General features: G+C 39.8%; 1 protein-coding gene across 4 annotated transcripts in view; it reads right to left on the bottom strand.

Annotated features, from left to right (window-relative positions):
- LOC120424277 (uncharacterized) overlaps positions 1-14720 on the bottom strand; it is a 51365-nt gene that overhangs the window by 33344 nt on the left and 3301 nt on the right. Inside the window, exons 1-3 of one of the 4 annotated variants that reach the window (XM_039588345.2) lie at positions 9643-9801; positions 7602-7811; positions 6020-6098 (exon numbers count right to left, since the gene is read on the bottom strand). The exons of 1 other annotated variant lie outside the window; for it this stretch is intronic. In XM_039588345.2, the coding sequence (XP_039444279.1) occupies positions 6020-6022 (3 nt within the window). In that variant the 5' untranslated portion in view covers positions 6023-6098; positions 7602-7811; positions 9643-9801. Of the gene's footprint in view, positions 1-6019; positions 6099-7601; positions 7953-9642; positions 9802-14720 lie in introns of those variants that run through there. 2 more of the 4 variants (XM_039588343.2, XM_039588344.2) reach the window with 2 other exon arrangements.

Here is a 14720-nt window from a genome sequence, read left to right as displayed (position 1 = left end):
TGCTGCCCCCTCCGGATCACGTTGACATTGACAGGAAGGAGGACGGTTCGACGGCGGCGGCAAGGGAAAATACCTTCCGGCTGTGGGTCGCACACATTCCGTTCCGTCTTGTGTACACACAAAACATGTCAAAACGCGCAAACCAGGGTAAATGGGGCAATTTTGAGGTTATGTCACGGTTGGCAATCCAAGTTAGATGAGAAAGGGCGAAGAAGACGTCGCCTACTCTGGTTTTCAATGGTAGAGAAAGGGATCTAAGGTTGACATACCTTTGAATAATGTCTATAAGACGTGTACACGCTCAATTGAGCACGGAATTCACGTGGATGTTAAATTCTGTACACCTCCCGGGAAGAATAGGGCAAAGGGTGACAAAGAAATGTCCGGATGCACATTTAGGACAGATAGGCAAAGAGAAGGTCACATCGTCACGTGGTCCCTGCACACATGTTGCATAATTAACGGCTGAATCTGAATACAGGTAGAAAAGGCCACCCGCAAATGGATTTCCAAGATGGCCGCCATTAAAACAAACGAAGACGTCTGCTAATTTCCCAGCCTGCCGGAATGGTGTTGTTTGCGCGCTTCTCGGAACATCATCGCCGACAAAACATTGTATTTCTGCTGTCCTGTCAAAGCTGTCATCGCACAGCAGCAGGGCTGGAACAACAGGGAGCCGCCGGAAGTTGTTTACAACAATGGCGTCGTTTATTCAGCGAAGGAAGAGCTGATGATGATGATGACGACGAAAGAATTGCATCTTTCACCGGTTTCCGTGGGCGAGGGACGTCGACAAAGTGGTTTGCGGTGTGGAGAAGTGGCGCTAGAGTGAGGTTAGGAGGATGTTACACAACGATAAATATGTCAGCTGGAGTTTGCTGGATGCACATTTTGCAGTCCAAACATTGGTGAGGGGAATAAAATGGAAAGAGTCTACATTTTACTATTTTTATTTATTTTTGTTTTGTTTATTTTTTGTTTGTAGGAGCCAGTCAGGGACAAGACAAGTCTTGACAAACTAGCAACACTGGGCATTGCCATAGTAAAAACTTTAAGAATATTTAAGGTGGCAATTAGTGTTGGAATGTTTTTGCCAATGCAATTCGTCTACTAATCCTAAACCGCTTCTCCTGTCTAAAAAGGCAAATATTATGATCTTCTAAGTGCATCTCCAGCGCGGGTAGCAAACATCGAAGCAAATCAAATTTGCACCCGACGTCAACCCCACCGCGGTACCTGTCGCGGTAGCAAATTTGCTCTCAGTTCTTCGGGATTTCTCTTTGCTACCCGCTATGCTGCTGGTTTGCTACTGTGGCAAATGGAATGATGCACGGAAAAAAATTTTTTTTTGCTTTTTTTAATGTAAAAAAAAAAATTAAAAAAATTAAAAAATTTAAAACAATTAAAAAAAAATTAAAAATTAAAAAAAGTAAAAAAAAATTAAAAAAAAAATCAAAAAAAATAAAAAAATTAAAAAAAATTTAAAAAATTAAAAAAAAATTGAAAAATTTAGAAAAATTAAAAACATTTTAAACAATTTAAAAAAATTAAATAAATTTAAAAAAATTAAATAAATTTAAAAAAATTAAATAAATTTAAAAAAATAAACAAATTAAAAAATACAAAAATTTAAAAATTCAAAAATTTAAAAATTCAAAAATTCAAGAATTCAAAAATTCAAAAATTCAAACATTCAAAAATTCAAAAATTTAAAAACTCAAAAACTCAAAAATTCAAAAATTCAAAAATTTATAAATTCAAAAACTCAAAAAATTCAAAAATTCAAAAATTCATTAATAAAAAAAATTAAATGAAAAAAAATGTAAAAGTTTAAATAAAATCAAAAACAAATTATAATCTTTCAAAACGCATTTTTGAGTTTTTGTTTTGTTGAATTTTAAATTTCGGATTTTTATGTATTTATGAATTTTAGAATTTTGGAATTCTAGAAGTTCTAATGATAAGGCTGGTACAAATATTTTTAAAAGTTTTTGTCATGTTCAAAATTGGCCCGAAAAATCAGGGGGCAAAAAAATATTTTTACAATAAACTTCCAAATTTCAATGAAAATTCAAGTGCAACCAGCTGAAATCAGATTAAAATACATTCTCCTGCGTTTAAAATCATTTTAAGCATGTTTGGGTTTATTAAAAAATCTTAAGGTTTTTTGAAAATTATCGATGCAAAATCTTTTTTTTTTTCGATACAATTTTTGATTTTGTCAGATCTTAGATTTTTTGAAAACCAATGATTGCAAAACAACTGATCTAGTGTAAAATGCATTTTAAAACACTTTTTTCATTTAAATGTGAAGACTATGCCCCCCGCCCCCCCCCCCGGGCCAGGGCCGAGGGACAAAAACTTTTTTAAATATTTGCATTGGCCTAACAAACGATGAAAAACGTTGCTTTTATTGATACTTGATCATCCAAATTCAATAAAACATCATTTCCGTAATTTTATTTGAGAAAAACAAACATAACTCCTTTTGAAATCACCAACGTCGAAATCACCCTGCTGTCATTGAGGGGGGCGCTTTGTTATGATTCGTTTTTCTTCGCCGGATGTACATGGCGCTTTGTTCATGATGCTTTTTTTTCATCACGAGGTTCATGTAGTCTTGTTTGACAGGTTAACAGGGCTATATAAACAGGGATTGCTGATGGCAGAGATTTTGTTTATGTTACTTTATTTAAAATCAAGATTAAATAGACTTTACTGAAGTAACTTTTGCTCATTTTTGGTGGAGAGGTAGCTTATTAGGAGTACTTTCAGAATATGCAAGAACCCAGAAAGTGTCAAAATGTACATGATGCCTTTTGAAATGTTACCGTCGAATTCTGAATGTTTTAAATTTTTAAATTTTCAAATTTTGAAATTTTTAAATTTTATTTTTTGAAATTTTAAAATTTTTGAATTTTTAAATTTTTAAATTTTTGAATTTTTAAATTTTTAAATTTTTGAATTTCTGAATTTTTGATTTTTTTGAATTTTTGGATATTTCAATTTTTGAATTTTTAAATTTTTGAATTTCTGAATTTTTGAATTTTTTGAATTTTTGGATATTTGAATCATACACAATAGCAGACATACAAAAATCTCCGAAACACGCATTCAAAACTTTGCCCCCGGCTTGCCGGTACTTGTCGGGTATCAGAAAATGAGTACCCGACAGGTACCGACACATATTTTTCTTCTACAGATGAACTTGAGATCAAATTTGATACCTGCTTTGCTACGCGCGGTGGGAAACTCGGGGGCAAACTCGAGAGCAAATTTGGTGGGAATCAAATCGGGTAGCAAATGATTTAACTTCCGACATTTTCGAAAAATGAAATTCTTTGAAATTTCCAATAGGATTAAAAAGTTTAATAAACTTTTAGCATTTCTAGGCATGAATCAACACATAATTATTGATTTTGAAGGTAAACGAGAGCAAAAAATGATAAAAACCCATATTTGCTCCCCGCGGTGGGCTTGTTTCGGTGGCAAATTTGCTACCCTAGCGGTGGGGATGACGGAATTTTTTCAAGGTGGCAAATTTGATCTCGGTATTCATGAGCCGGGTGCAAATTTGATTTGCACCCCAGCGCTGGAGATGCCCTAAGGCAATCATTTTCTGATGAATTGGGTACTAAAGCCCTATGTCAATTTTTATGTACAACGGTATAAAACACGATTAAAAACCATTTCTGATCACTTTTTTTCATTTTAATGCAAATTTTTTTTTGAAAAGACAACCTTTTTTCGATGGATCAACTATGGTCCCCTTGGAACGAGCTGTCAAGTAGGAACTTTTCTGTCAAGAAGGACCGCGAGGTTAATTTTTCAAAATTAATTTAAAAATCCATTTTAAACTCTTTGTGGTCGTACAAAGGTTCATTGTACTCAGAAAAATAAGCTTTATCGCTGTAAACAATAATATCAGCAATCTAAGCTTCATTTTAGGACCCAATTGTCAGTTTGACGATTCCAAAGAACCTGCCGCTTGATTGCATTGCCTTTCACGGGTGAAAGGCCACTCCAAGAAACTCACTGAAGAATTTATCAACGATTTTCGAAAGCTTTTTTACTTCTTCCATTCGGAAACAGTCTTAAAAGGCGCTTTCCGCCATCATAAATTGACACCCCTAGCCGCTCGCTGCGCCATCTTTAGTCCAGTGCAAGCAACAACAATGTCAGGTAACAGGAACAATAAAGATGGCGGCCTGCTGGCCCGGTTTTATGGGCAAGTTTTCAAATTGAATTAAATTTTATGGTCGGTCTTGATGAAGACAGAACGGTCGCCGGACCGCCTCCCGTGGTACGCTAAAAGCTCCGGTTTTCTCGAGAGCGGTTCGGGATGATGAAAGTTTTAATTAAAATTGACAGCTTCTCTTCGTACTTTTTTTTCGGGCCAGGTGAGAAACGAAGCTTTTCTTCGGGCATAGTTTTTGCATTTTTAACCCTTTCTGGACTGAGAAGCGTGTTGAAGCGTGAGTGACTGCGGTTGTGAGAAAACTTTTACTGTCATGGCGGCGACGTTCAACTCGCCTTTTGCAGGGCAAATTTTGGGAAAATTAAGCTTTTGACAGTGTGTGAAACGATCGCAAATCGTTTGTACAACGTGAGCACGTAAGTAGATTGCAAATTTATAACATTGAACGCCTTAACTTTTCACTGAGCTGACAGTTGAAGGTTTAGCTCTACCGAAATCCCAATTAATCCCCCGTGGGTGGTGGTGTTGCTAACACCTGATCGTGCCGAAAACTGTCACTTTCGCAGCTTATCATCCCAGCTGGCGTCGTCGTGTCGTGTCAGCTTGCCATCATCTCGTCTCGTCAGCTCAGCTCAGAAAACGGCATGGCTAACTAGATGAGCTTACCACAGCTTTGTAGAAATGTGTAATGGGGGTGTGTGATTTGAAAGTCACCACAAACACACAATTTAATCAAACCCTTGAGGCGCGAACACAAAGCTTCTCAGCCAACCAGTTGCGCTTCTGTTTGACTTTGGTTTCTGGGCTTTTACATGCAAAATTTAATATCTTCAACGAGTAGAGAATGTGTGATGAGCTGGAAGACCCAGAACTATGTTGTCAGAGGAGTTACACGCACATTTAAAATCAATCAAACTTTGTTAAAACCAAACACTCGTAAAAAAATGAGTGAAATCAAACCTTACTTGTGTTAAACTACCCAAATCTGACAGTTAAATTAAACATTTAAAGTTTGCATGATATTTTTTTCAGATAAGTGAAAAAAAATAATTATAATTAATAACTCAAATTTTCAGTGTATCTGTCATGATTACACGCTAACATGGATTTGACCAAACTTGATAAATTTTGTATATATTTTGCTTGCTGTCAAAATTAGCATAAAATCTATCCCATCCACTTGTCCCTGCACAAAAGTGGCTGCTAAGGATCCGGTAACACAAGTCGTTGCCGAGTTTTGTGGTTTCCGTTCCAGTAGACCGACGACGCCAGAGACGATGATGTCGAGCGCAAAAGTCATGTGTCATCGCATCACAAAACCTCGGAAGAAACTTGTCGGGTCTCTGTTCCGATAAAGTAAAACATGGGTGTAATAATTAGCCAACCGAAAAGGCGGTCACCATCATCTTCAACCGTGCAACAGGACCGGCAGTGTTTGCCGCCAACAGAGATGAGATTTAATTAATTGGATAATTAAATTTCTTGACAGCCTCGGCAAAGATTGCCATCGAACGTGTTTTTAAGTCGATTATGGCACCAGTAATGGAGTGAAAATTGGACGCGCCAACTTTGACGTCAGCTGTCTTTTATGGCGGCGTCGCCGCCATTTTGGCCGAACGTCAAATGCGACCGCATTCGGATGAAAGCTTTAAAATTGCGCGTGTAATAAAGGTTCCTGTCGTTAAATGCACGGGACGAGCCCCCACCGGTGAACCTTAACAAGAGGAACCGAGCATAAATCACGTCTCCTTCGGCGGCACATTTCCACCCTGATGAATCTAATCTTGGCCCAGAAATCTCGTGCTGCGTGCCTTTTCTTACCATCAGAGCCGGTGCCGGCGACTTTTTATGGCTTTCTGGTTCGCAGCAAGGTGGCGAGATCCGGTAAGCAATCCGCACCCTAGAAAAAAAAAAGGTAAATTTGCAGATGACGTGCAAAAAGATGCCACACGGCGGTTGTCATCGCGCCATAAACAAACAACAACAAACCATGTGCGCGCCGCCTGCTCGGTTTATGGCAAACGGAGGCGTTGCGGACTCTTCGTTTTATTTTTAATAATCGCATCCACAAATGGAAGATGATCTGGACGCCATATTTGGCGCTGAAATAAAATAGTGCGCAGCACCCTAATGGCGAATTGATGGAGCAGAAGAAAAAAAAACTTTAATGACCTCTACATAGCTCCAAATCGTCGCTCCAATAAAGCAAAAATTATTACAAATTGTAACTGTCAAGCGAAGAACGCATGCAGTGCCATCTAGCGGTGGTGGCGCCTATTCAAGAGGGAGGGCTGCGTAGAGATCCTTAATAGGGAGACTGGTCGAAGTGAATTTGACGTACCCAAACAGACACAAGTTTGACGTATCCAAACGAGCATTTACCTTTACTCCCAGCAAAACTTATCAGTGTTGCCAAGCTCAAAACATACGTTGCCAGATCGATTTAGTCAGCTTAGGCCAGTCACCCTATTTAGGGTCTCTAGGGCTGCGTCATAAATTTTAATTGAAAACAAGCTTGCTGCAGCAGCAGCATCAGTAGGCGGGGAATGCAACGCAGGCGGATGATCGCTTGGAACTGTTGCAGGCACCCTGGCAGGAGGTTGGGGCAAGTTGCTGGTTTGACCTTGACAAATGTCGTTTGCGAAGCCATAAATTACCACTTTCTACTGCAGGGTTGGGTTTTATGGCTGCGATTTGATGCACCCGTTGTGTATCAACTGGAGAAATGGATCGAGGGTCTTTAAACGTGAAGATTTCCTGCTATACACTATGAAATGATTTTGATAATGTTTTATTTTAATCCAACCAGAAAGTGTCCAAATTGTTTTTTATAGCAGATGCCATAATAGAGTCTTGGAATAACTTTTTTGTCGAATATCGAAACAAACAAATCTCGGAAGTTGTGATGCTTTTCCGCATCATATCGTGAGGTAGCGATTCTGTATATTTTGCTGACTCACAGCTATAAATCATTTTATGGTGACAACCACAACTTCGGAAAAATCTCCCGCACTACGCTCAAAGTTTTACTGCTTTTTCACCGTTTTGAGATGAGGGCATGATGACTCAACGACTCGCGGTCATCGTTGCACAAGGTGATGTAATGGAGGTAAGAACGAATAAATTCTACATTGCTGGAAATCAAGAAGGCGAGTCTCTTTCTAGAAACAAGGAAGATTCCCACAAAAAGAAACTTAAATTCGCATAAAATCAACACCTCTCCGCTGACATACGACCCGACCTGTCAGGTTTTGACAGCCAACTGCACGCGAGCCCAACCGGGAAGCAGTCGCGCGCGCGCGACCTTTCCCATAAATTGCCTTGCAAATAGCGATCGTACACGCAGAAATCAATCCAAGCAAGCTGGCGCGCTTTTGGCGCGTGGGCAAACACCCCAACTTACCTGCATCTGAGTAAGCCTTGATGTCATTACGGCGGGGGTGGCCGTCGTCGGTCCTTGCGCTGCCATAATTGGGCCGGGGGTTCGGCGGGTTGACGCTCGCGCTCAAGTCGTTTAGCACTGTTTTTTTGTTGGCTGTTGGCACTACGTTTCGTCGTTTCACTGATTAATATTGCTGATTATCACTCATGAAGCTTGCTTTTTTTTGTTTTCCTGACAAAGACAAAATATCGCACTTTTATCACTTTTCAATCAACTTCCTTGAGATTGGCAACACTGCTGTCAGTTTCGCGACCTTTCTTCGTTTTTAACCATTCGAGGAAGAAGATTTCGCAAGCAGGCGATGACCGTCAAGGTACGAACTCGGCGCCTACTTTGGTAGTCTGAGATGGTGACTTGAAAACAATCAATGACTCATTTAGACTAAGCTGGCTACTCCGGTGGGTGGCGATCATTTGTTGCGGCGTTCGTTTTCGGGGGTTTTGACACTGCGTACAGATGCGTGCGTGGGAAGCGATCCAGTTCCAGATTTGGAATGGGACCACCTTGCTCTGCACCGGAAAAGGAAATCCAGAGCAACGACCTAAACAGAGTTGGAGCTGGAGATGATTTAGGTTTGGACATTAGGTGTTTAAGACGGTTCCGAATTTGGAAAAGAGTTTATTTGGCATTGGTTTTTTTTTGTGTCTGGGTTAAATAAATTTACCAAGGTTGTCATAATGGTCAGAGCAACTACATTAGGAAAGAAGTCAAACTTTCAAAACCTTATACTTTAAAAGTATTTGTTGAACTGTTCAGTATAATTTAATAACTAACCTTTACAAAAGGTTTTGATTTTCTGATTAACTTTGACGGTTGATGTGTTTCAAATTAGAGTGTCACAATTTACACCAGTTTAAAAAAGAGTGAAACCATTTTAAAAGGTGACGACGGGTGAATTTGAAAAAAAGGTGGAAAGTAATCTTTTTGAGGATAATTTTGATTTTGAGTGTACGAAAAACACATTTTTCTCTCCACAAGCTCATAACAAATCTCTCAGTTTCGACAAAACCAAACTTGCTTAGAAATGAGTTTTTCCGATGTCAAATGTCAGACTGGGATGAGTTTCCCTTAAAATTAACCAAAATTTTGAATATTTCTTCATAATTTGACATTTGACATTATAACTCATACCTGCGTAGGTTTCGATGAAAACTAAGAGGTTTTTTAGAGTTATTGGGTTGTAACGTAAACAAGAAAGTTAATTAACCTTAAACAGTCAACTGCTATCCGTTTTCAGCCAGCCAATAATTGACGTCGGCTGGAGTGTAATTAAGCCCGAAAAATAATCTGAAAAATTCCACTGAAAAGAGCAGTTTCAAAAGGTAGTAATCCACACGCATTCTGTTGCATTTAACTTGTTTATTTTAATTTAATCCGACTGTAAACACACATGATAAAAACGCCAATCGACTGGAAAAGTCCTTGATTCACTTGTTGTGAATTTTAATTTTGCTCGACTGCAAAATGCAGCCACACAATCCCACTCGCTGGTTGGAAAAGTGTGATTTACTGTTTGTTTTTCTCTGGAATTTGTGCGGAATGATTGAAAAAAAAAAAAAAAATGCACGCTAAAGCGAAAACCACCCTTAATTACACCAGCTAGCAACAACCTTTTTGAGCAAAAATAAATTAGAGTGCATTTTCCTCGTTTTTTTTTGAACTGTCAACAGCGCCACACCACGGACGAACGCCGAAACTCAAAAAAACGCGCGCCACATAACGGTTTTTTTTCTTCCTCTTGCTTCTCGGTCGTCATTGTCGCTTTCAGCAGAATTTGACAGTCAATTTCGTGCAATGAATTCGCGTTCACTTAATTTAATTAAAATTCACGGTACATTTGGCAAACACGCCGCTGAGTCACGCCCCACTGGAGCGAGTGTCATTCATAAAAGAATAAAACACGCACAAACACACAATCTCACATACACAGATGAGGTTATTTCCAAAATTGAGCCGAAATTTGCGCGCACAAGTGCGCAAAAAGAACGCAAACCGACAATACCTCCAATCGCTCGATCGATCGCAGTGTGCCGCGCGCCACCTGTTGAGGGAGTGCCCACTTGAGAGGGGGAGTATGTTACGGGTTATTAATCACAGCCAGATTTAAAATCGCGAAGCGAACTCAAGTCGAGGGATCGTGTCTAGTCGCGACCGCGGTTTGCAAGTGACTAAAGTCTGCCCAAGTAGAGCTGAAGTAGTTAGTCTTTGCGTGGCGTCGTCTTTGGTCACGCACACACCGACAGCAGCGATCATCAGCCGTCATCGATGCCGGCCCGGCCCACTTTGTTTTTGTTTACAGTTTTAGCATCCGCATGCTTGGAGAAGTAGAGCTTTTTGTGGGGTTTGCGATGACGTCACTTGCATGATTGCTCTTACAAAATCACTCAAATTTCGTCGTAAGTACTGTTACTCAAAAATGAGTTTCTTTGCAAATGCTAGATTTGAGTAAACCTTATTCAAGATTTAAGGAAAACAAAAGTAATTCTGATTCGTTTTTGGTTCTTCAAATTTAACATTTTCTTCCGAACTCAATCTTGAGAAAGGTTAGTTTTGGCGAAATCGGAATAATTTTTTTTTTAAATTCGCGACAAAATAGGCGAATTTCGTTCATAGAAATTCCAATCTGTAAACTAATTTTGTTTTAATTGAATAAAAAAATTAATAACAAATGCCACATAAAACATCTGATAGCCACCCCACTATCAGCAATGATTAATGTCTAGCGGCTGACTCCAACTTCTGATACGACTGCTGACAGATGACGATGACGGTAAACAACAACAGCGCGACAGTAAACAGACGCGAATCGCGTGTGGCACGCCGCCACCACCACTGACTAATGATGGGCTTGCCGGCTTTCAGAGCTTTTTCTCTCTCTCTCTCTCTTCTGTTTACTTTTGAATTTATTCGCAGCGGAAGGTCATGGCACACTCGATGACGTGATTTAACATTTTCGGTGTGGGTGATTCACGTTCAGCGTGTGTCGAGTTGCGGAATGAGGAAGGGTTGTGCGCCATAAAGGCAACATTCTTGCGCAGCTGTCAAAGCTGCCATAATGGCGGTGAAACAATTACCGGATTAAATTTTGCCATAATGGCGGCGGCGATTCGCCCAAAAACCGGGTGACAAGTGGCTTTAAATTGATTTTTGCGAACAACAAAGTCGAGGCAGCAAGTTTTGCTCACGTCCCCGCCATCAAATATCATTTTATGGCCTCATTTTGTTCGAGGCCATTACCGTTGTCGTCGTCGTCGACGACGGGACAACTTTTCGCCAAGAAAATAAACTGCCCGAGTTATACACAGCAAAAGAGAGTGCGAAAGCGAATCCCCACGCGTGTCGGAGCTTTTAGTCACCACCACTGACTGGTGCTGCGGCTTTGTAGTGCAACAGGTAACGACGCCTCCGGGAGCGGCGTCGTGGACGCGCGCGTGGGCAATTCCTCGTTCAAGTTGGGGCATGAGATCACTTTTGGCCGTGGCCGCGAATCCAATTCAATAAAGCCTCCGCCTGTTAAGAAGTGCGAAAAACTTTGTCCATAACCTCAAAGTTCACGGTTTCTGCCATTGTTGAGCGTCAAAGCATGCCATGCCTTTGGAATAGCATCCCTTTTGTTTATGCGCGATGGCCGGCACAGTGTGCTCTAAAGTGCTTAAAATATTTGCATTTCTGGTTGAGCGGTGATCGCCAAAGTGCACTCAACTATGAGGACGGCGATGACCTGGTTTCGGAAATAGTTTGGCGACTGCATTCTGGTCAACAACGGGAGAACGCGGGGAGAACCGTCAGATAAATTTCCATTCCTTCTGCTCCAGTTTGCACGAACAAACGGTTGTTCGTCGTTGGACAGAGGCAGGGTTGCCAGCAGCAAAAAAGAAGAAGAAAAGATGACAGGAGCTGTCAGAACTATTATCAATAACGGCGCGCAGCAAGCCGTGGAAATCACTCTGGACAGCGAGTGCGAAAAGTCTGGCAACACTGTCGACATCGGACATCCTCTCGGATGTGCTGCCCGGAGTTGGAGCCTGTAACAAGGGGAAAATAGCACGAAATGCATTTCATCATGACGCCACAAGCGTTCAAACTAGGTCATTGCACTTGTTTGTGCCGAATTGAATGGGTCAAACGGAGCGATTTTGTGTTTCATGGGATGACAGCTTTGTTTTTTTTTGTATGGTCTGGCATGATTCTATTTTGTGGAATTTTGATTATTCGTCTAAATACACTCTTAGAAATGTTCCTAATTTAAGTTGTATATCGTTTAGTGCCTTTTTGAGTAACCCTAATTGAACGTGTTATCGAATCAATTTGTCAAAAAATACACTTAGAAAAAAGTTTCACTAATTTTTATCAATTAAAAGTTTTGGTTATTAATTAAAACTAATTCATTGTGGCAAATTAATCTTAAACGTTAAAAACAAAACAAAAATCTTTTATTAAGTTTTGACTCTCACTAATTTCGAAACTTGAGTTAAAATTCGTTCCGGTAGTTCGGCGAGCGAGCGCGTTCAGCAGTGCCGCCAGCTTCCCATCAAAGATGACAGTAACTTAATTTAGTTTCCATCTAATTATTGCTGGGCGCGGCATAGTAGGTACTCGCGCTCGTAGGAGAAATTCGCACCGCGTTCTTCAAAGTTGGTTCCGCAGTTTTGAATCTGGCGCAACTTCTCTTTTCTAGTTCGAGCAATAATTAACATAATGTTGTTAGTTAGGCGCAGATGTGGTGTCACCGCGCGAGCTGTCATTGTGACACATGACACAAGGGAACTGTCATCGCGAAGGTTGAATAAATTACAGCATTCAAAGAATCAATGTTGTGAAATGACAATATTTTGACAGCAGTGTTGCCTATTTTCGAGCCTTTATTGAATAAACATTGAAATCAGTCTATTGTGACAGAGGTACAACAAAAAGTTAATTAACTCTGTTCCATTGTGAAGCGCGTAATGAAAACCTCTTTCTCGTTGCTTCTGGATGGAAAATGGAAACGAGCCGGGCGTGTGACACTGACAGGACGAATAATTAAAATGTATTATTTCAAGTTTGACGGCTAGTTACGTCAGGACTCAAGTGACGCTTTCATGGTTTGTTTTGTTATGCAAAATTTATACAATTAAAAAATCTTTTGGTAAAATTACTGTTGAAACTATTCAAACGTCAAAAACTTTTCGAAAATGAAAAATTGTTCTAAATGTTGTTCTATGGTGGAATGACCCAGTCAACATGACCTAACTGCGGGTCAACGAAGCGGACAAACGGCACGTTTTCCGGATATCGAGCATTACAATCCCGCCGTTGTTGTGTTTACGCAGCCGATCTTCATTTGTTTAATGAAATTGGCTTCACTATCTGTCAGCTTATATCAAGTAAGGAGCCTTGAACGAAATCTCATGAATTCATGATACGCACATTTTCCCGCACACAATGTGTAAATTAGCTTGATTTTCGTTATCTGATTTCGGGAAAATTCCGTCCAACGAAAAAAAAAAAAAATCCAGCGTGAAGGCAATCTCCAAATTAAATATTTGCTCGCAGTGATTTGCTTCAATCGAAGGAGGCTGCTACGCGTGGGACAAAAACTGACAGCTGCGCGAGCCATAATGGCGACCGAATGCCATAAAAATAGCGCCTCACCAGGGAAGTGTTCTTTCGCAATGAATCAAGCAGTTGGTGAATTTTTGCTTCATGATCTTCAACATTCTCTCTGATTGTTTCTTTATTTATTGATTTTTCTCGGCATTTTTTTTTCTTCTTGTTTGTTTATGTTTTGTTTTCTAACCCTTCTCCGTTTCATGAGCTTCAAATGACTAACAGTGACAGTGAGTTTACATCTCTTTCTTTTGTGTTTTTGGTTTGGCAAATGGGTTGAATCGGGATTGACAGTTACTGATGAGGGGTAAACAAAAGTTTTTTGTTTTGTTTTGTCATCTTGTTTGCGTGGAGGTGCTCTCTTGTTTTGACTTTGGGGGAGGTTCGGCAATTGTTTACATTTTGTATGTGTGAGAATGACAGCTCGCCCGTTTTACGTGCGGATTATGAAATGAACACATTCAGGTTTTGTTTTTGCATTTTCTTTGCTTGTTTGTTTTGTAGTTGCTTTCGTCTGCTTGATGCAGGGGGTAAATTTGGAAAACTTTTAGGGTCGGGGAGACAATGCGGGGCAATCGGGGTTCGGCTTAATTGACATTTCTCACCGGTTTTGTTGTGAAAATGGTGCAACATTTTGTTAATGTTCTCGTGAAAAGCTGCTTTTGAAGGCTCTGCTCAGCAGTTTTTTTAATTCCGTTTCCGAAGCAGCAAATTTGTGGATACTACAAAATTGGTCTTGTTTTGGATTGAGGGTCTCCAGAAAGGATAGAAGTGATGTTTATGTTAAGCTGTCAAAATGTTTTTCTTCTTTATTATCAATAGTCTGCTAGTAATGTTTTTGTGGCGTCAAAATCGTCCCGCGATTTTGCCGCACAGAAATTGCAAAAATTCTCCGAACTTCACGCTCGCCAATTTTTTACAACGCAGTATTTAGTTTTCCTCTTGCTTTATTTTGTTGTTAAACAGCTATTGAAATGTTCTAAAACAGTTACTTCTATTGTATATTTCTTTCTGCTGATTGATGGTTGGCTAACACTTGTTTATGTTTTTTTTTGTTTGTTTCATCACACTGGCTATTGTAGTTTAAATATCGTTTACAAACACAGTTGCTCGCACTGATAAAACGTCTTTGTTTTGTTTACATTTCAGTTAACGGTTGGCAAACTTACACTTACGGTTTTTTCGGGATGTAATTACAGCGCAAAACAGTGCAAAACGGAGTTTATTAGTAAACAAACACGTTTTGCTTTGTTTTGTGCTGTTTTGTTTATGTCAAATGTCAAATGAAGGGGCCACCGATAAAAGGGATCAACACTGCTACACATTCAGTATAGGTTTGTTTTCAACATCTTAATTTCGACACTCTTCCGAGAGGATGAGCAATTAGGTTTTACGCCGTGATGTCATTTGACAGCTCGCGTGCACTGTTTACACGGTCTGGTCCTTGTAAACAGTACACTCCTTCTAGCCTCAAAATCGAGTCGGCGTTAA

Source organism: Culex pipiens, chromosome 1, assembly GCF_016801865.2.
Source record: "Culex pipiens pallens isolate TS chromosome 1, TS_CPP_V2, whole genome shotgun sequence".
Classification (NCBI taxonomy): Eukaryota; Metazoa; Arthropoda; class Insecta; order Diptera; family Culicidae; genus Culex; species Culex pipiens.
This window is presented reverse-complemented; position numbering and strand designations above follow the sequence as displayed.